Raw genomic sequence first — 20,619 nt, forward strand, 5'->3', positions numbered from 1 at the left:
GCTAGCGGCTAGGGTGCCAGCTTAGGATCCTAGGATCCTGGGTTCGAATCCCGGTCGATCGCTGAATTAACGCCAGGGGGGTTGACTCAGCCTGTCATCCTTCCGAGGTCGGCAAATTGAGTACCAGTTCACTGGTAATTCCCTGCTTGTCGTAAAAGGCGACAAAAAGGGTTGGCGGCAGGAAGGGCATCCGGCCGTAAAACATTGCTTCAAAAAGGGGACCAAAAAAAAAACAACAACCACGGTCCCCGAAAAAGGCCAACCCCCGCTTTGCGGGGGAAAATGGCCTCTAAAGGTGTTTTTTTTTTTTTTTTTTTTTTTTTTTTTTCTCTTCAGGATGAAGAATCACCTATTAATAAAACATTTTCTCGGTTCCGGATTCGGATCTTCACCAAAATCTAATCAATTCGTTGTCACATACCAAACGTGTCCATCAAGTTTCCTCCTAATCCATCCGAAACATTTTGAAGTATCATGCTACAAGCAAAAGTGCCCGTCCTCGATGACGGGAAAAGTTTAAGTTAATAAATATCCTGCTTGCAAAATAAAATATGGCATCAACATTTTTCATGCCTGTTCTTCCGTCATTTCAAAAGTGAATGTTGAGCTTTGCTTTCGTGCGCAGCTTTTCAAACACAGCTCAGGAAACAGCCGCTGTAAACGAGAGACACATGAACGCACGGACAGACACCACAATTCACAATATCAACAGAGATTTATCGTTTTTAGCTGTATCTCTCAATCGTGAAGAATCTGGGAGGGGGTGAGGGGAAGGGGGTTGACCAAAATAGGTATTTGCTCTCTTCTCTGAAGCTGCAAACACGATTTTGATAAAACTTGGTCATAAGCTTCATATCTGGTGCCTAGCAAAGGTATTTTGACAGCATCGAAGTCTGCGCTCATTGGGGGGGTTACGGGGGTGTACCCACACAATTTCAATGAAACTTGCCCACAACCTTCATTGCTCATGATGTACCAAGGTTTGTTTATGGCATTAAAAAAATTAAGGTCTCAGGTGGTCTGTGGGAGGTTTGACCAACCCCCGCACCCCCCCCCCCCCCCCAACCCGGAAAAATAGGTATTTGCTCTCTTCTCCAAAACTACACACAAAATTTGGATGAAACTTGATTACAACCTTCATCACCCATGATGCCATGATATACCAAAGTTTGTTCACGGTATTAAAAATATCAGGGTCTGTGTCGGTCTGTGGGGGGTTTGAATGACTGTAGCTCCTGATTCAGGTGAGCTTCAAAACCCACGGTCCTATTTCTTAGCTAGAAATTTGTCCATAATTAGAAGACATCTCATCAACATTCACATGTCACTTACTCTTAAGACTATTCAATCGGTGTCGTTCTAAAGTCAACCAAGTCGAGATATGTCCAGGTGTAGCTGACGATTGCGTCGTTTCAAGGTCAGTCCAGTGTTGTATCGGTCAAGCACAGGGGCTCTTATGTCCTACACTGTGAGATAATTCGGTTCTAATTTTAAAAGTGAATTCCTAATTACTAAATCAGGATTGTTTGCAAAAACATGCTCGTCCATATAAAATGAAGGAAGGTACATCATGGCTTTCCATGGGCGTTGTTTCCAGAGCCATGTTGGGGATTGTTGTTTCTTTCCCCTCCCTGATGTACGATTTTGAGACAGAAAAACAGCACATAGGGAAAAGTAATGAGATCAATAAAACAAAGAGTCGATAGTAACATTAAGCATCCAGACAATATTGAAAGCCTCCAAGAACCAGGTAAAGGGTGCTCTGACTACTTCCCAACCGGTACAGACCAGGCAGGAAATGTGGCCGAACACTACTTATCCTGGCTCACTTTGTATTGGTCCAACCCATTTCACAAAAAAACATTATCGTGTACTGACATTTCTATTTGACAAAACCAATCGCTTCACTTTGAAAAATGGAAGAAGTAGTGGTGCAGCAGGAAGAAGCCACCAAAATAAATTGCCGAGCAACGTTGGTATTGTCAAACAGTTCATGATTATCTCTTGAATAACGCTGCTTCGCCTGGAAAGAAAGAAATAGATATCCGTACTCCTTATAAAGAAGGTTTGTCTGTTTCTGTGTGCAAAGCAAATTCAAAACCGTTTAGGGGGCTTGGACATATTTTATTGGGACAAATGGGAATAGGGGCGGAGACATTTTGTCTCCACTTCAGAAAATCCCAGAGGAATCCCTGAGATATTAACACTGGATATTAATTCATCATTGGAAGTCCAAATTGGGTCCAAACAAAATATTGAGGGGTTCCAGGGATGACTTCCTGGGTCGTAGTTTACAAGGATGAAAATGAAGGATTGTTACCCATTTGTAATTCGAGACCTTTCCATGACAAATTGTGTGGCAATTTACGGTACCTACGAGTTTCCTCCAGCTCAAGTTTTGTCTCCAAGCAGGATCGGGCGTGAGTGCACGAGAGAAAGCCGGAGGGGCAGTGGACGAAGAAGATTTCATTCGCAACTTCGAGGATGCCCCAACTGTACAGGTAGGTTTCACCAGGTGCCATGTACCTGCTGATAGAGCATTGAAATACCAGTATTCATTTGCAGCAAATATCTAAAATCCATTGATTGGTACTTTTATAAACCTTACCTTGATATGAGGATAATTTGAACACGGTGATGCTTTGATTACTGTTCTTTATTCACATGACATTTGTTTACATTTGAAAGATTTACTCAAGCCGTGACTTGGAAGAAAGCCTCAACAAGATCCGCACGGTCTTGTCTGACGACAAGCACGACTGGGAGCAACGCGTGGCTGCCGTGAGTGTTTATGCCCCACATTGTGTGCATGCATGTGTTTGTGACTTGTATGTCAAATGTAATTTACAAGTGCTATCGCCTTTTTTTGGCCTGTTCATACGGAGGGTTCGTAACAATAGGTGTGAATTTCACTAAAATGGTAGAACAGGCATGGACGATTGAACAACAGTTGTATGTATATAAAACAACAGGCATTTTAAGGCCATTTTCCCTGCTAGAGCGGGGGTTAGCCTTGCGGGCCCCTTGACAATCCTCTCCATTTTGCCCTATTTTCTGCATCTCTCCTTGTTTAACCCCCTTGCCCGCATTTCTTCTTCCACCACCTTTAGCCAAGTCTTTCTCGGTCTTCCCCATCCTCTACTTCCTTCTACATTCATTTCCATCATTCTTCTCAACCAGTCACTTTCATCCTTCCTCAACACATGACCAAACCATCTCAACCTGTTTCTCTTCACAGCATCCATCACAGGCTCTATTTCCATCATCTTTCGCAATCCATCATTTGTCTTCCTCTCTCTCAACGATACTCCACACATCCACCGAACCATTCGCATTTCCACCCTTTCCAGCCTTCGTTGCTGCTCTACGTTCATTACCCATGTCTCGCTCCCATAAATCAAAACACTTCTCACACATGCAGCATACACCTTTCCCTTCAGCTTCAACGACACTCCCCTCATCATCAGCACGCCACTCAATTCCCGAAACTTCTTCCATGCACATCTCACTCCAGCAACCATTGTCGAGTCTGATCCACCTTCTCCATTCAACATGTCTCCTAGGTAACAAAATGTTTTCACACCTTCCAGCTTCACGCCGTCTCCAAGATCTAACTCAACATTTCCTCCATCTGCAGCTCCCTCTGTGCACACCTTACATTTGAATGTAGCTGCCACAATGGTTAATGACCCTCTCAGACCACTACATTTTTGATGAACTCACTCTGCGCACATTGTACATTGAATGGAGTTCACTCAGACACCCTTTCTGCACACAGCACATGGCCACTTCCCAGTTCTTTCCACCTCACCACATGCTTTACCACTTGCCATCACCTTCGTTTTTCCGATATTCACCTTCAGACCTTTTGCCTCCATACATTCCTTTCACTTGTTCATCTTCTCCTTCAGTCCATCCATACTTTCCGCAACCAACACCAGATCATCTGCATACAACAACTCCCACGGTAAACCCTCCTTTACATTCCGAGCCAGCACCTCCATCACAGCTACAAATAGTGGTCGACTTAGTACAGTCCCCTGATGCACTCCCACCTTCACCTCAAACTCACCACTGTTCCCGTCCTTCGTCCTTACAGCTGTGCGCGCTCTTTTGTACATTGCCATCACTACTCTGATCAACCATTCCTCCACTCCTAACTTCCTCAATGCCCATGTCACTACTTCGCGTGGAACCCGATCGAATGCTTTCTCCAGATCAACAAACCCAAGAAACAACTTATTCCTCTTCTCCATGTACTTCTCCTGCAACTGCCTCACAATAAAAAGCGCGTCTGTCGTTCCTCTTCCTGGCATAAATCCAAACTGCATTTAGTCGATCTTCACTTTCTTCCTTATCCTCCTCTCCAACACCCTTTCCAATACCTTCATTCCATGCTCCAATAACCTTATCGCTCAGTACGAGCCACACTCCAGAGGGTTACCTTTCCCCTTGTATAGAGGGACGAGGGTATTCAGTTCCCAATCCACTGGAATGCGGCCTTCTTTCACCACCAGACCAGTGAAATATTAAACCACGCACAGATGTATGTACGTACACACACATATACAGCTGTTTGTAATAGCAGAGGAATCTGGAACCTTTTCTGCAGTCATTCTCATCATTTTTTGCCAATGAATGAAGTGATAAGTTTTATAAACACAATGCATTAAGGGTCCTTGAATGTTTTGTCCTGCAGCTGAAGCGACTCCGCTCCTTGTTGATCGCTGGCGCCGCTGATCACGATTGCTTCTTCCAGCACTTACGGCTACTCGACAGTGCGTTCAAACTCTCAGCGAAGGATTTGCGTTCCCAGGTTGTCCGTGAGGCTTGCGTCACACTTGGGTGAGCTCGTGCACACTGCTGTTGAGCTAGGCTTCGTATTCCATTTACTTTCTCAATTTCTTCAACGTTTTCTTCTAAAATTCCGAAGTAATGATAAAATCTCAGCCTTTTGGAGAGAGGTGCACGGTGCACGCATGTATTTGCCTTGGTTTGCTGTGCTTAATTGCATTCTTGGCAAGGAAACATTTCACTTTAATCTGATAGTCTAGGAACCCGGTTTCAAAAGGGCCACTAAAATGGATTTTGTGCATCCCCTCTACATTACTTGTACAATATGACCAAACTTGTTTTTTTGTCATGTATATTAATGACTAGTTTTAAAACCTATCAAAAATGATGGGTTGGAACAGTTTATTTGATGGTACAGCTTTGTGAGCGTGCTAAAGTCTGAATCCTTGGCCTCATGTCATGTGTGCTTATGTCTTTTTTTTTTAATTTATGAGACTCAGACATCATACGAACGTAAATGAACACTCGTTTCACTCTGCGCACGTTGCACATTACATGCAGCGAATTTCATCTCCCTGCGTCTTGTATTTATTGTTATTAAAAAAACGCTTCTGTACACTGCCCGTGAGGCTCGGTTTGCAAGCCATCGTCTGCAATTCCAATAAAAGAAACATATAATTATTCTTTTATGGAAAATGTTTTTCAAGTTTGTTTTATCCTCAAAAATAGACCGTAGTGAACACACATTCGTGTTTAAAGATTGAACTTTAAAAACTACCCTTATGAAGGGGAATAGACATCTGTACAAACACACAAACAGACGTTGGGTTATATGTGGTAGATTGTCTGTTTGAAGATTATTTTGTATGGTCATCGAAAACATTTGTGTGGTAGATGACATTAAAATTTTTTATCTTTGAGAGTTTGGCTTGGAAATCAGTCGTTAGAATTAGGAAGAGGTAAGTAAATGACAGATTCTATACCATAATTGATTATGGTCATATATCTTGAACTGACTTTGTTAATCACTTGCAAAACTAGAACAGTACTCGGTGAACAGTTTCCATTTTGTGTGCCACTCATAGGCCGGATCTGGATCCAGAGGTGAAACAAAATCTCATCGGCTTGTTCTTGTCACCTACCCAACTCATTAACCAAATTTAATCTGAATCCGTCCATTACTTTTCTTGAATCCTGAATCCCTCCAAAGCAAACAGACAGACAGGGGTGAAAACATAACTTCCGTCCACCTTAAGTGGCGAAGGTAATAATGCAAGAAAAGCATAATTTTAATTGGGACAAAATAGCAGAGGAACTATTCCAATATGGCCTACTATGGTAATTAGAAGTTCTATGATTACTAATACTAGATACGACTATAAAGTTACTCAGTAGAGCGCGTTCCTCCGCCATGCTCCGAACAAAAACTAATTGGCTTGTATTTGTCACCTTACAAAATTATTCACCAAGTTTTGTAATGGCTCGGCCACAACTTTTTGAGATATCATGCAATATTATATCGTTTTAGCCTGGTGTTGGCTTAGGGTGCCGGCTTGGGATCCTAGGATCCTGGGTTTGAATCCCGGTCGATCGCTGAATTAACGCCAGGGGGGTTGACTCAGCCTGTCATCCTTCCGAGGTCGGCAAATTGAGTACCAGCTTGCTGGGATGAATCAGTGCCGTATATTAACAGAGTCTGGCCAGCCTTTGATCTGCTCAACTCCCGCCGTGATTGGTCGAGCCCGCGTCACGTGGTTTACAGGCGCCATTTTGCATACCACCTCAGTCGAGCAGCTTTCCCGCTGCACCCAATCCGTGCCATTGCTTCGTATCGTTGCATATTTCATTTGAGTAATATTTCAATAAAATCAACCAATATGGTGTGTTGTGCCGCTTGGGGATGTTCTGTTAGACCAGGACAAGGTCGTATAATGCACAGATTTCCTCGAGACAAGGAACGAAGTGCCATTTGGGCAGTTAAAATACGCCCAGTTGGATGGAATCCACCACCTTACTCATATTTATGTTCGGTAAGTGAAATTGCTTAATATATATTGGTTTCAAATCAAAAGTGACGTGACACGTGTGTATTAGGTCTCTGGTGAGCTTAACATTTATTTAGTCAACCATATATATATATATTATACATATACACACATTTGATATATATATCTATTTTATCTAAATATATCACCAAGGTTATAATGTTTAATGGCGGATTTCTTCAAGAATAACAAATAAACAATGTACCTCTGAGTCTGTTTACTTTTTTATTGCTGATTATGGTGCGAGTCAAGTTATAACAACATTTGTGAACCCAAGCTAATGAATAAAATAATAGACATTGTACCTTTGTAGCATTATGGGAATATTGTATGTTACGTTTCCAGATAATAGATGAAAACTAGTATACAAGCTCCATTTTATCAAATTACAATTTCATGCCAAGAGAAATACAATTTATCAGTATTAGTCAGAGAGCCTACTACACTCTATTTCAACCCATAGCATACAAAAGGTTTGACCCCCTAGAGTTGTTGGGGGTATCAAGCTGAGTAAAAAAAAGTATGTAAGATTGACCCCCCCTGCTGGAACTAGTCACCAGACCCCCCTAAAATGACCCCAATAATGGGTTATTTCAACCCATCTCATACATGGACCAAATTTGGTTACAATATAGTGTCATGTCAGGACATTACAAAAATGTCAAATCTAACAACTTACCCTGCTGGAAAGGTGATGTTAGACCCCCCGCAAAGTACCCCCCAAAATGGGTTATTTCAACCCATCTCATACATGGACCAAATTTGGTCACAATATAGTGTCATGTTAGGACATTACAAAAACATCAAATCTAACAACTTACCCTGCTGGAAAGGTGATGTTAGACCCCCTGCAAAGTGCCCCCCCCTAAAAACGGGTTATTTCAACCCATCTCATACATGGACCAAATTTGGTTACAATATAGTGTCATGTCAGGACATTACACAAACATCAAATCTAACAACTTACCCTGCTGGGTAGGTGATGTTAGATCCCCCGCAATCTCCTATTGCATATACGAACCAAATTTGGTCACGATGTACAAATATAACAAATCTAACGTTACCCTTCTGGAAAAGGTGGGTGATGTTAGACCCTTCCTCAAAACAATCTACACACAAAATACATGATACTTCAAATATATAAACTCACCATCAGTCAATGAGGATTACTATTTATTATCACAAGACTCAAACATAAACGAAACATGACTTCCTGTCAGCAACAGAGCTCTTATTTTAGGGAAGACATCATGATTTATCGTTGTTTTAAAATTCATTTAAAACAATAAATGATACAGGAATAGGTCATTGGTGTGGTCATCAGCATCATCATCAGCGTGGTTTATTAAGTTTATTAAGGCTACACAGAGAGAAATGTTTACACAGCTTGTGTACAATTTTACACATTTCTGATGTTAAAATAGAACTCCAAAACTGTTATGTAAACATTTACATAGGACCTGATATGTAAAATTTTACTAATTAATTATGTTAAGTTTTACATAATTCATATGTAAAAAAAAATTACATATCTCTTATGTAAACTTTTTGCACAGTAATTATGTAAAAATAGAACTCCAAAACTATAATAAATAATATATTGTTTACTGAACTAATTATGTAATTCGCGATTCCCGGTGCACACGAAGCGGTGAGATGCTGTCATAAATATCTGCCAATGTTACCGTAGTGCAGTTCAATCTGAGGATCCTGACTTAACGACTGTGTGACATGAATCCTACTTGATTTTTGCTTTAATTATCATCGTGTCGGCAAATTTGAAATAATCACAGCATTCTACAGTGTATGTGAGTCATAATAATTGCAAAAGAGAATGTATAATTACCTTCAAACCATGCAAAATCGGCAGACATTTATGACAGCTTCTCACCGCTTCGCGTTCACCGAAAAAAAATGGCGACGGGAATGGCGACTCTAACATAATTAGTTCAGTAAAAGAAAATCGGCCTTTACTTAATATTTATGTATTTTACAATATACACAACACGTTTTGTAACAAAAAAACTTTAGTAAACTCCCTTGATTACATAATAAATGTGAATATGACAAGTTTACACAAAAGTTATGCTCTATTATTGTACATACTATTAGGCCTATGTTATACTTTTACAAAATAATGAGAAATGAAAGAAAACATAACTTTCTTTACATTATTTTGTGTAAAAGAATACCAAACTCTGTAAAATGCCAATGTTACATTACAAATGTGTAATATGAAATTTACGCAAAAGTTATGTTCCATTTTGGTACATAAAATTGGGTTAGATTAAGTTTGGGTTTGGGTACTTCAGATTAAGTTTCCATACTTACTATATGAAAGCATGTTGCTTAAAAACTGGAAAATCTAGAATATGCAGTTCCTCAAGGAGGGGCTCGTTCAGTATCTGTGAAAGTTAAATACAAAATGTATTTGCTATTTGACCATATAATGCTCATGAAATTTAGGATAGTATGCCTACAAGTCAATCATCTCTGATTGGTTTCATTCAGGCTTCTATTATTATATTATATTTGATCATGTCATGCTATTATAAGTGCATCAACAATATTTTATTGGTTGTCCTCTATTGGCTTCCGTAGTTTACAAAAAATATTACCAAGGAGGGCCTAGCAAGGTCATTTGCATACTTTTACTAAACTAGGGGCATTAAATGATGATGTATGTCAATGTACAGACATGTCTTAAGCTGTTAAGTTGTTACATTTGATAATTTGTAATATCCTGATGACATGATTGTGACCGAAGTTGGTTCATGTAAACGATGGCTTGAAACAGGGGTACTTTGGGGCCGGGGGGGGGGGGTCTAACATCACCTACCCAGCAGGGTAAGTTGTTAGATTTGATGTTTTTGCAATGTCCTGACATGACACTATATTGTGACCAAATTTGGTCCATGTATGAGATGGGTTGAAATAACCCGTTTTTAGGGGGGGGCACTTTGCGGGGGGTCTAACATCACCTTTCCAGCAGGGTAAGTTGTTAGATTTGATGTTTTTGTAATGTCCTAACATGACACTATATTGTGACCAAATTTGGTCCATGTATGAGATGGGTTGAAATAACCCATTTTGGGGGGTACTTTGCGGGGGGTCTAACATCACCTTTCCAGCAGGGTAAGTTGTTAGATTTGACATTTTTGTAATGTCCTGACATGACACTATATTGTAACCAAATTTGGTCCATGTATGAGATGGGTTGAAATAACCCATTATTGGGGTCATTTTAGGGGGGTCTGGTGACTAGTTCCAGCAGGGGGGGTCAATCTTACATACTTTTTTTTACTCAGCTTGATACCCCCAACAACTCTAGGGGGTCAAACCTTTTGTATGCTATGGGTTGAAATAGAGTGTAGTAGGCTCTCTGACTATATGCTGTATGCAGCTGACAATAAATCGTGTGCCGCGACAGGCAAACAATTCGTGTGAATAAATGATGCCGCTTGCAGATTTTATTATTCCAATAACAAACAACACGTCACTTTAACTTGAATTAGTTGTTCCTCATTAAATCTGCGACCAAACAGTAATAACATCGATTCCCTCATCACAGAACTACAGGATTGCCACAGCTGACATACATCTCGCAGTGCCAGCACGCGAAGTTAGGTATGCAACATGGCGCCAGTATTTCAGTTGGCCAGACTCTCAATATACACGGCACTGGGATGAATGATCACGGTGTGTACCCCGATTTAGAATAGGTACACCGTATCCCTGCGCATCGTAAGAGGCGACCAAGGGTTGGCGTCAGGAAGGGCATCCGGCCATAAAAACATTGCCTCAAACAGGGAACCATGATTGTCATGGGGCCCGCAAGGCTAACCCCCGCTCTAGCAGGGAAAATGGCCTTAAAACGATCATTCATTCATATTCAGTGTATCGTTTTTGGTCCCATCTCATCTCTCACCAAAATCAAATCAATTTGTGCTTGTCACACACCCAACCTGCCCACCAAATTTCATCCAAACCTGTCCACAACTTTTTGAAATGTCCTGCACACAAACAAGCAAATAAACAGACAAACAAACATGGGTGAAAACATAATCTTCGTCCACCTTCGGTGGCAGAGGTAATGAGCAAAAGCAATGAAGGTCGATGTATCCCCACATAATCGTGAAAATATGAGGTGCTGTGACGATGCACATTACGAAAGAGAATATAATTTTGGTATTAGTATGAACTCCATAAAGTTATTGAATTCCTGTAAACTTGATTTTTTTTTTTCAATACCAATGAAGCAATTATTACCTCCGCCACCAAAGATGGGCACAGAGGTTATGGTTTCACCCCTGTCTGTCTGTACGTCTTTCTGTGAACAGGATATCTCAAAAAGTCGTGGTCGGATTCGGACGAAATTTTGTGGACAGGTTGGAAGTGTGACAATAATGAAATGATTAGAGTTTGGTAAAGATCTGGATCCGGATACAATAATTTTTAAAGTGAAACTTCACCATCGTGTGATCGGGCGAAAAACTATATATAGCACGATATCTCAAAAAGTTATGGACAGAGTTGGACGAAACTTTATGGACAGGTTGGGTGTGTGACAATAATGAAATGATTAGAGTTTGGTAAAGATCTGGATCCGGATACAATAATTTTTAAAGTGAAACTTCACCATCATGTGATCGGGCGAAAAACTATATATAGCACGATGTCTCAAAAAGTTGTGGACAGAGTTGGACGAAACTTTATGGACAGGTTGGGTGTGTGACAAAGGCGCAACATTTTGATTTTGGTGAAGATCGAGATCCGGATACAATAATTTTTTATTTTATAAAGTAATTCTTCACCATTGAACCAGCCTGGTGTTGGCTTAGCGGTTTGGGTGCCGGCTTGGGATCCCAGGATCCTGGGTTCGAATCCCTGTCGATCGCTGAATTAACACCATGGGGGTTGACTCAGCCTGTCATCCTTCTGAGGTCGGCAAATTTAATACCAGTTCACTGGTAATTCCCTGTGTATCCCAAGAGGCGACTAACAGGGTTGGCGGCAGGAAGGGCATCCGACCATAAGCCGAACCACCTGTAGAGGCCATTTTTCCCCGCAGAGCAGGGGTTGGCCTTTTCCGGGCACATTGGTCCCCTTTTTGAGGCAATGTTTTATGGCCGGATGCCCTTCCTGCCACCAACCCTGTTAGTCGCCTCTTGGAATACACAGGGAATTACCAGTGAACTGGTATTAAATTTGCCGACCTCGGAAGGATGGGGGTGAAAATCTCATCGGCTTGTTCATCCGAATACCCCCCTGGTGTTAATTCAGCGATCGACCGGGATTCGAACCCAGGATCCTAGGATCCCAAGCCTGCACCCTAACCGCTAAGCCAACACCAGGCTACCATCCAACCATGAAACATTGCTTCAAAAAGGGGACCATGGTGCCCGAAAAAGGCCAACCCCTGCTCTGCGGGGGAAATGGCCTCGAAAGGCGGTTCATTCTTCACCATTGAGAGATGGGGCCAAAACGATATAATAACCACATTTAGAGGCCATTTTTCCCCGCAAAGCGGGGGTTGGCCTTTTTCGGGCACCATGGTTGTTGTTTTTTTTTTTTGGTCCCCTTTTTGAAGCAATGTTTTACGGCCGGATGCCCTTCCTGACGTCAACCCTTTTTGCCGCCTTTAACGACAAACAGGGAATTACCAGTGAACTGGTACTCAATTAGCCGACCTCGGAAGGATGACAGGCTGAGTCAACCCCCCTGGTGTTAATTCAGCGATCGACCGGGATTCGAACCCAGGATCCTAGGATCCTAAGCCGGCACCCTAGCCGCTAGCCCAACACCAGGGTCACCAACACCAGGGGCCAAAACGATATATAGCATGATATTTCAAGAAGTTGTTGACAAGTTATGACAAAACTAGGTGTATGAGTTGTTGAGATGAGAAGAACAAGCCGATTCGATTTTCATTCAGGTCCGGATCCAGATCCAGCCTATCATTGGATACAAAACATAAACCATTCAGCCTGGCGGAGGTATGCGCTCTACCGAGTGCTGCTCTAGTTAGTTACGTTTGTGAAATTGTGATGTGTACTCAGCATTTCATCACACACCTCAAAAATAATTCATACATTCTAATATTTACCAACATCATTGTGCAACAAAAAGTGTGTGTTTGTAATAAAACAATAAAAACCCCAACTGTCAAGGTCATCGTGAGCAATGTTCATTCAATATCGGAGGCTTCACCGTGACTTGCTCCTTGCAATGAGCTACTTCCGGAAAGCTTCTGTGTTTTGGTGCTCTTCAGCTCTTTCTCACAGTATTATGCTGCTGTACAATGTACGCCTTGTGACGAAAAAGAACAGTTACAGCGTCATTTACATTGTGATGACTTAAATCCACATGTTACGACTTCTACAAGTGTCTTGGGTGTGGGATCCGGTGACATCATTGTGGGTTTCATCACCGTTCCTTTCATTTACATCCATTCCCAATCGGTTTCAACATTGTTTCACCAACGTGTAGTGATTCCTCTTGAAGGAAACAACTCGGCTGCAGATATCGACAACCAATTGAGCCAGGTGTACGGAGATGCCTGCATGGGCGCTAGCTATGTAACTAGGTGGGTGAAACACTTCAAAGATGGACATCGCCGATAAGCGCCATGATTGATGTCAATCGGACCAATGGTTGCCGAGAAAATTAATTTTTAAAATGCAGACACGGCGCACACTTTACTTTACTGAAATGCAGTCACGTACGTAACTGAATGCTTAACCCCGCTTTTCGTTTCGCGAGCCCAGAGTAATAACATCTGAAACTGGTGCAGATGCACTGGTTTGTGAAGGAGGAACGAGTTCTTCCAGGCAGCCTACCAGGTGTGATTTCACTCCAGTTCTCAACTTGCCCATCTGTGACAGCGAAGGTGAGCAAGCCTGATTCTCATGTTGAAAGAACTTGTTGAGGTCCCCATCTCGTATCTGTGAGGCAATGTGCAGCCGAGAGAACAAATAAAAGTCATTCTTCAGTGATGTTAGCTGCTGTTGTCCCTTTGACTTCTGTTGGGCTAGAGGCCCACTGAAAAGGGGCAGGTTGTTCCTCTTGATTGGCTCATAAATATGTTTTGTTTGGTTGACTTGGCGCTCTGTGACATATGTGTTGTACTGATCTTGTCCAAGCTTCTCAATGTGACGTACAGTGTCTATGACAGGAGGATCAACAAGGATTCTTCTGTCCAGTATGAGAAGATCACCGCTATCCTCACAGAAGGGATTCCCCAGTCTTTTTATTGTATCTCTCAGTGATTTGACATCTTTGGCAAATGCCTTCTGTGTGTGTGGTGCCTGATCATGATGCCTGTGATTTGACTTCTTTCTCCTCTCTGTTGAGCTTTCAAACTCTTCAATAACTTGTGCCATTTCAGGGCCACAAACCATCCATCGCCTCAGTGTTGCTGGATTCTCAGTCAGGCCAACAGCCCCACCATCATCCTTCACTGCAGCATTGTTTTGTTCATGGGCCTGAACTATTGCTATTCTACCCTACTTTGACAAAAGGAAGCAACTGTCATTTTTGTCGAAATTGAGTTATCACTTGTTCTCGGGTATTTGAGGTATTTTGAGGTATGCTCTACACGTTCGCACACAAAATAAAGTAACACGACCCTCCATTTCTGAGATATAATTTCTGATATTTGGCATTTCTGCCAAAGAGAGCAGAAAGAAAAACACATTTTCCTCATTTAGAAGAAAACTCCTTTCAGGCAGTTGCTTCCTTTTGTCAAAGTAGGGCAGTATTGCAGAGAATGCTCGACCTCTCTTCACCACAAAGTTTCCTTTGAGAAACTCTGCAAAGATCTCTGGATGTTTCATTTCCAATGTTACCATGTCACGCAAATGGACAGGAACCCACCTGGCATAATTAGTGTGGTCTAGAGCAAAGAACCAGGGTGTGATCTTGGTCAAAGCATCCACGTACAGCAAGAGGTCTGCCTCGCATATTGCTCTCACATAGATCATGAGCTCGAGCTCCAAATTCAGTATGATGAGCCAAAACTGGATTTGAGGACTGACTTCAGCTCGCTTGTAACACCAGTCTTCTGGAGGCAATATGCTTTCTCCTTCTTGCAGGTTTTGCCCATACTGGTCATATGTGTTCTGCAGGAGTAGGTACAGAGCACAGGCTGTCACCTGATGAGCACGCCATGTTCGAGTAACATGAGAGGCTTTGAGAAATGAATCTGCAGTGCCAGATGTGGCCACACCTGCTTCTACCAGTACACTGGTCCATCCACTATTGTCTAGAAGATCTCCAAGTGTCTTCAGGGCTGCCTTTTCAATGTGCAGTCCACCGAACATTACAATGAATGTGTCCTCACCGTAGCTTGTGGGCCAACTCCACTGTATTTACTTTCCAAGTGTAAACAGAGGCTGCTCAATGGTAATGATGGGCATTTGTCCAGGAATGAGTATCTCCACTGCCTTCTGTACAACATCCATTGAATGACGAATCATGGCAACAGAGTTTGCTTGGTCATAGACAAGGGGAAGAAGAGCAGTAAGTGATACGCTGCTCTCTGGCTCTGAACCAACTGCCTGCTGACTCATGTGATATGCAGCCCAGGAGACAGTTTCTTCATCACTGAATGAGCCAGTAGCAACTGTCTGCTTCACATGCTCCAGCCAACTGAAAACACAATAGAAATACAATAGTGTAACTTATTTTCAAAGAAAAACGAAATGTATGCATTTTCAAAGAACAACTGCAACTAGAACTGCCACTTTACAACTGCTGGCAGTGATGACCGGTTTCCTCCACCTTCCTGCTTTCATACAAAATTAGGTGATTATGAAAGACAACTTTCTAGACTTTGCCTGTATTCTTTCTGCATGGCTTCAGGTAGGCGTCGACAGTCAGCTCTGTTTGGCCCATTTTTGTTTGGGCACTGGTGGATCTTTTCTGGGCACTGGGGCTTGCCCTGAATGGGTTTCTCTCATCTCCCCTTCCTGTTCAGGCTGGAGTTCCCCAAGGCAATGTTCTGGGCCCTGTGCTTTTTCTGGTCTTTATCAATGATCTCTCCGACTCTCTGGAAAATCCTCTCTATCTCTTTGCTGATGACTCCACTCTCTGCCGCTCCATTCCTCATCCCTCAGATCGGCAGTCTGCAGCCTCCTCACTCTGCAGACCTGGACAAAATCACAGACTGGTCAAACAAGTGGAACATGTCTTTCAATCCTGACAAATCTCACACTCTTACGATGTCTCTCCGAAAAGACCGACTGGACAACCCTCCCATCCACTTTCTGAATAATCCTCTCCAAGAAGTTCCGTCACTCAAGCTTTTGGGTCTCACTATCTGCCATGATCTTTCCTGGGAAAACCACATTTCCAAGCTGGCCTCCAAAGCCAGTCGCAGGGCATCCTCCGTCGTGCGAAGTCCTTCCTCGGCACACCTGAGCTCCTCACTACATACAAGGCTTTCATCTGCAGCTCAATGGAATACTGTTCTCCCCTCTGGGCCAGGGGCTCCTGCCTCACACCTAGCTCGGCTTCACGCTGTTGAAACCAAAGCTTTCAGAATCATTGGAATCTCCCGCAATGAAGCTAACTCCGAGGGCCTTTCACCTACCGCAGGCAAGTTGGTGGTCTTTCTGTCTTCTACTGACTTCTCCCCAGCCTTGCCCCCCCAGCTCTCTCTGGGCTCTGTCCCCCAAATATTCCTACAGGTCGCACAAGATCTGCCTGCAACCCTCTTATGGTTAAACTGCCAAAATCAAGACTCTCTGCTCACCTTCACTCCTTCATTCCTCTTTTCTCCCTCCTCTGGAACAAACTCCCTCACTCTCTTCAATCCCACTCCTCCCTCCAGGTCTTTAAAACAGCTGTTCACCACCATCTCTTATCTTTCCCCATCCAAAACCTTGATCTTTTCTACCCCCGCTAATTTCATCCCAGATTCACTTTTTTGAAATACCAACTTCTTTCCTGGAAGTCCTTGCAGTGTCCTTGTGTTTTATATTTCTCCCCCCCCCCCCCCCCCTTCCCACTCCTCCTCCCCCCAAGCCCTCTCCCTCCCACAGATCTCCCGATGTCCCTGCTCTCAAATGTTGTGTTTGTGTGCTTCCCATTCTCTCCCCATCTTGTCTACCGCTACCCTTGTTATATACTTTGTGTGTCCGTTTGATTTTTTGTGTGATAAATGTTCGCTCTTTCACGAGCCTCGATCCTGTATACAAAAACAAAACAAAAAAAGACTGGGGCTAAACTTCCTTCCTTCCTGGACACTGGTGTACGATTCTGGCAACTGGGTGAAGGTCTTCTTGGAGCCAGTCTGGGTATCATCACAACCCTGCATGGCCCATTTCACTCCACTGGTGTCAGAATTTGGATGCTGAAACAGGGATATGCCTGTTGCATGGAATGAATCATGAGCAGTTGTTGAGCTTGGGGTGTGGTCTATGTTATCAACTGCAGCAGTTGTGAAGAGACCACCTCTCAGAGGCAGACAGCTTTCTCAGTCTCATCGTGTTGACAAATCTTGTTTCCTAGATCAGTGGAGATGTTCAGCACTCTGTCATATGAGATAGACAGTCCTAAGTTGAACAGAGTGTCTACAAGATCACGCTTGCATGTCTTTGTGTGAACCATCACTTCTAGATAGACTGGCAGAGGTGTCTCTCGTTGTTGGCTGTGTGTTGTAGCACTTGCTGCAGTAGAAGTCTCCCAAAGACGTACAAAACTGTTGAACATCAACAGCTGTGTGTTGAACATCAACAGCATCATGGAGAAAACTTGCAATGGCCCTATAGCCAGTTTTCTTACTCTGGACATCTTACTGGTTGAGGCACTGATGTGAAACTTGCTTGTTCTTTGATGTTTGGCCCGTTCAGGATTATAGATACTCATGCAGAAAGGGAACTTGGTAACGATTCCTCTAGGCACTGATCACCAAATGAACCACTGAATCTTGTTTTCATTTTCAGCATGTCTCTCCGAACTATGTCAGCAGCTCTTGTAAGAATAACGGCATCACTGTCAGCATCATATTCACATGCTTTTTGTAAAGCAGGACCAACATTCTCATTGCAAATAAGTACAACCTCTCGGCCTTTTGTTACTGCTTTCATGTCTGGAAAATAGGCCAAGATTTGATTCTTAAGCCTGGTTGAGTGGACACGTCCAGTGAACTCAGTACCAAGTTGTTCCAGTCTGCTTGTGTACAGTTTGACCAGGTCTGACATATGGAATACTGCTGCCACTCGACTGTCCATGCAAACTTCCTCAATGTAGGAAATCAGTTCAGCTAATGCAATGCCATGGTTGATGGAATCAACGTCGGTCTCTTTGGATGACTTTGTTTCTCGTGCTCTGTTATACAGAGAGACCACACATTTGACGTGGTACTTGGCTTCCTGTGCAATCGAGTCACCAGCACTCAATTTGGCCAGCAGATACTTGTCTTCTAGTTGAAGGGCACATTTCCTGATCCGAGCATCGAGGTCAAATGTTGATGCTTCATGCAATGTCTCCCCAGCCTCAAATTCACGACAGAAGAAACATTTTATTGTAAGAGCTGAAGACTGCCCCATATTCAGACGGGTGAACTTCTTGCTCACTTCTGTACTGGTACTTTCTTTGGCTGATGATTTTCTTTTCTCCGCACGATGCAGCTTGGTTTTGTTGAATTTCAGCCTGCAAAAGTCATGAAACTTGGCCTTATGATGTTGCAGTGTTGCCTCAATTCCATCACCATCATCCAGTTGTGAGATGTATTGTGAGGGTATTGCTCTTGGCAGACAGCCAATCCTGCCAAATGCCTGAAGATTGCTGGCTATGGTTCTGTAACCTGCTCCCTCTGTGCCTCAACTTGAATTAGCTGGGTAGATCAGTGACTCGAAAGTTTCTTCCTGACACACAAAACATGTGTTTCAGTCCATTGGACATGCTCTACTGGATGTCCCTGCAGGCTGCTGAGGATCCATGATCTTGTGTACCTTTTTTTTTTTTTTTTTGTATACTGAATCGAGGCTCGTGAAAGAGCTAACATTTACTTCACAAAAAGTGAAGCGTGAAGGTGCCTGCGCAAAAAGTGACTTCACTTCAAAAAGTGAAGGTGCCTGCGCATCCGGGGTCACGCCCACTCTGGTGACGTCATCTGATCCGCTGCTGGCCGGGCTTCCCATACCTTCACCATTAGCCAGGATATTTAGTTTGACCACCACCAAACACTAATTAAATGTTGGACCAACAGCAGAGTTCACAATGTGGAGTAGATTGATGTAGAAAATGAGTTCGGGTCAGCACCTGCAAGCAGAATAAACAGCATGTAAATAAGCATCATTCCAGGCCATACATACATACATACATACATACATACGGGAAAACAACACATAATACCATGATTATACTCATTTTATTACATTATCATGACACCTGGAAGTACTCCATAAGGCATGTTCCCACCTGTTTGGAAAAGTGGTTGTCACAGCTGTCATGGAGAAAATTTGCAATGCCCCTATAGCCAGTTTTCTTACTCTGGACATGCCCTAGTCACCTGCCAAATTTCATGCTTTTATCGTCAAGTGCACAATACCTTCATACATTTCACATATCTGCTGGAATATATGCACGAACAATATAAATGACAAACGATAAATTAGATTAAGATACCGAATGGTAAAAAAAAATGAAGGAAAAATAGTCAAAAATATAATGAATAACAATAACAAGACTAAACAAATAAAAAGGAATGAAATAACAATAAGGCAAGACTGGCAAAAGTGAATAAGAAATCAACGTGTAGAAAGGAAACAAACAATAATACGAGATCAAATTTTGTTTATAGGAAGACTTGAACTGACTCGTAGACGACTGTGCCCTCACTGGCTCCATCAATACTATTCCAAAGACGTGGCCCAAAATAACGGAAAGTTTTGATGGAGTAAGATGTACAAATAAAAGGTAGGAATAAGTTCTGTTGTGATCGAGTGAAATGAGAGTGGATATCATGGACAACTGTAAAGTAAGATGAAAAAACTTGTGGAAGTAGACTTGTGAAAAAACTTGTGATTATATATTTTGCTTTGCTTCCATTGCGCCGTGCTTTTATAACATATATCACCTCGGTGCTGCAATTTGACACAGGCACTTGTCGATTGTGCTGGGTAGTCGATTTGACCATGGTGCGGAGGCCATCGTCCCGACGTTGTTCAACCTGGTTCCCAACAGTGTGAAGATCATGTCCACCTCTGGCGTGGCAACCATACGTATCATCGTGCGAGTAAGTCGAGGGGACTTTCGGGCATTGGAGCAACGGATGGATGCGATATCATAATATGTTACCACTCTTATGGCTTTTCTGTTCTGACCACGTGTCTCTTCTTGAAATCAGACAGCTGAAAGACCATATTCATTCTCTATAATACAACAGTGTTCTCGCCAAAGCCCATCTGTGATTTGTTTTGACCTCGATGCATTCTCTCTTGTGGGGTCTTATTTTGTTTTAAAAATGGAAGGTGATCATGGTTGTGGTACATTTGAGACATTGCTGTGTGCACGATCGCTGATTACGACCGTACGTCTTTTCACCGCCGTGCGCAGCACACACACGGTCCTCGCCTCATCCCTATCCTGACCAACAACTGCACGTCCAAGTCTGTGTCTGTGCGCAGGTGAGCAATTTCTCTTCAAAACAACGCACTGTTCTTCCGTTACAATGATCATCCTCACACCACTGAATTATGGGTCGTGAAACGAAGTTTTCCCATTTATTTATTAACTATTTATGTTGTTATCAGATCTTTGATTCTTCGCCATA

The 20,619-nt window shown here is 42.7% G+C and overlaps 1 protein-coding gene across 21 annotated transcripts in view; it reads left to right on the forward strand.

The window, feature by feature from the left end:
• LOC137428872 (CLIP-associating protein 1-A) overlaps positions 1 to 20,619 on the forward strand; it is a 266,499-nt gene that overhangs the window by 130,795 nt on the left and 115,085 nt on the right. For all 21 annotated transcript variants that reach the window (XM_078780738.1, XM_078780737.1, XM_078780720.1 and 18 more), the window contains 5 exons: positions 2,413 to 2,501; positions 2,689 to 2,781; positions 4,700 to 4,845; positions 19,947 to 20,082; positions 20,403 to 20,473. In XM_078780738.1, coding sequence (XP_078636864.1) covers positions 2,413 to 2,501; positions 2,689 to 2,781; positions 4,700 to 4,845; positions 19,947 to 20,082; positions 20,403 to 20,473 — 535 coding nt within the window. The remainder of the gene's footprint in view (positions 1 to 2,412; positions 2,502 to 2,688; positions 2,782 to 4,699; positions 4,846 to 19,946; positions 20,083 to 20,402; positions 20,474 to 20,619) is intronic.

This window comes from Myxine glutinosa, chromosome 6 (assembly GCF_964187855.1).
Source record: "Myxine glutinosa chromosome 6, kmMyxGlut1.1, whole genome shotgun sequence".
NCBI classification, from domain to species: domain Eukaryota; kingdom Metazoa; phylum Chordata; class Myxini; order Myxiniformes; family Myxinidae; genus Myxine; species Myxine glutinosa.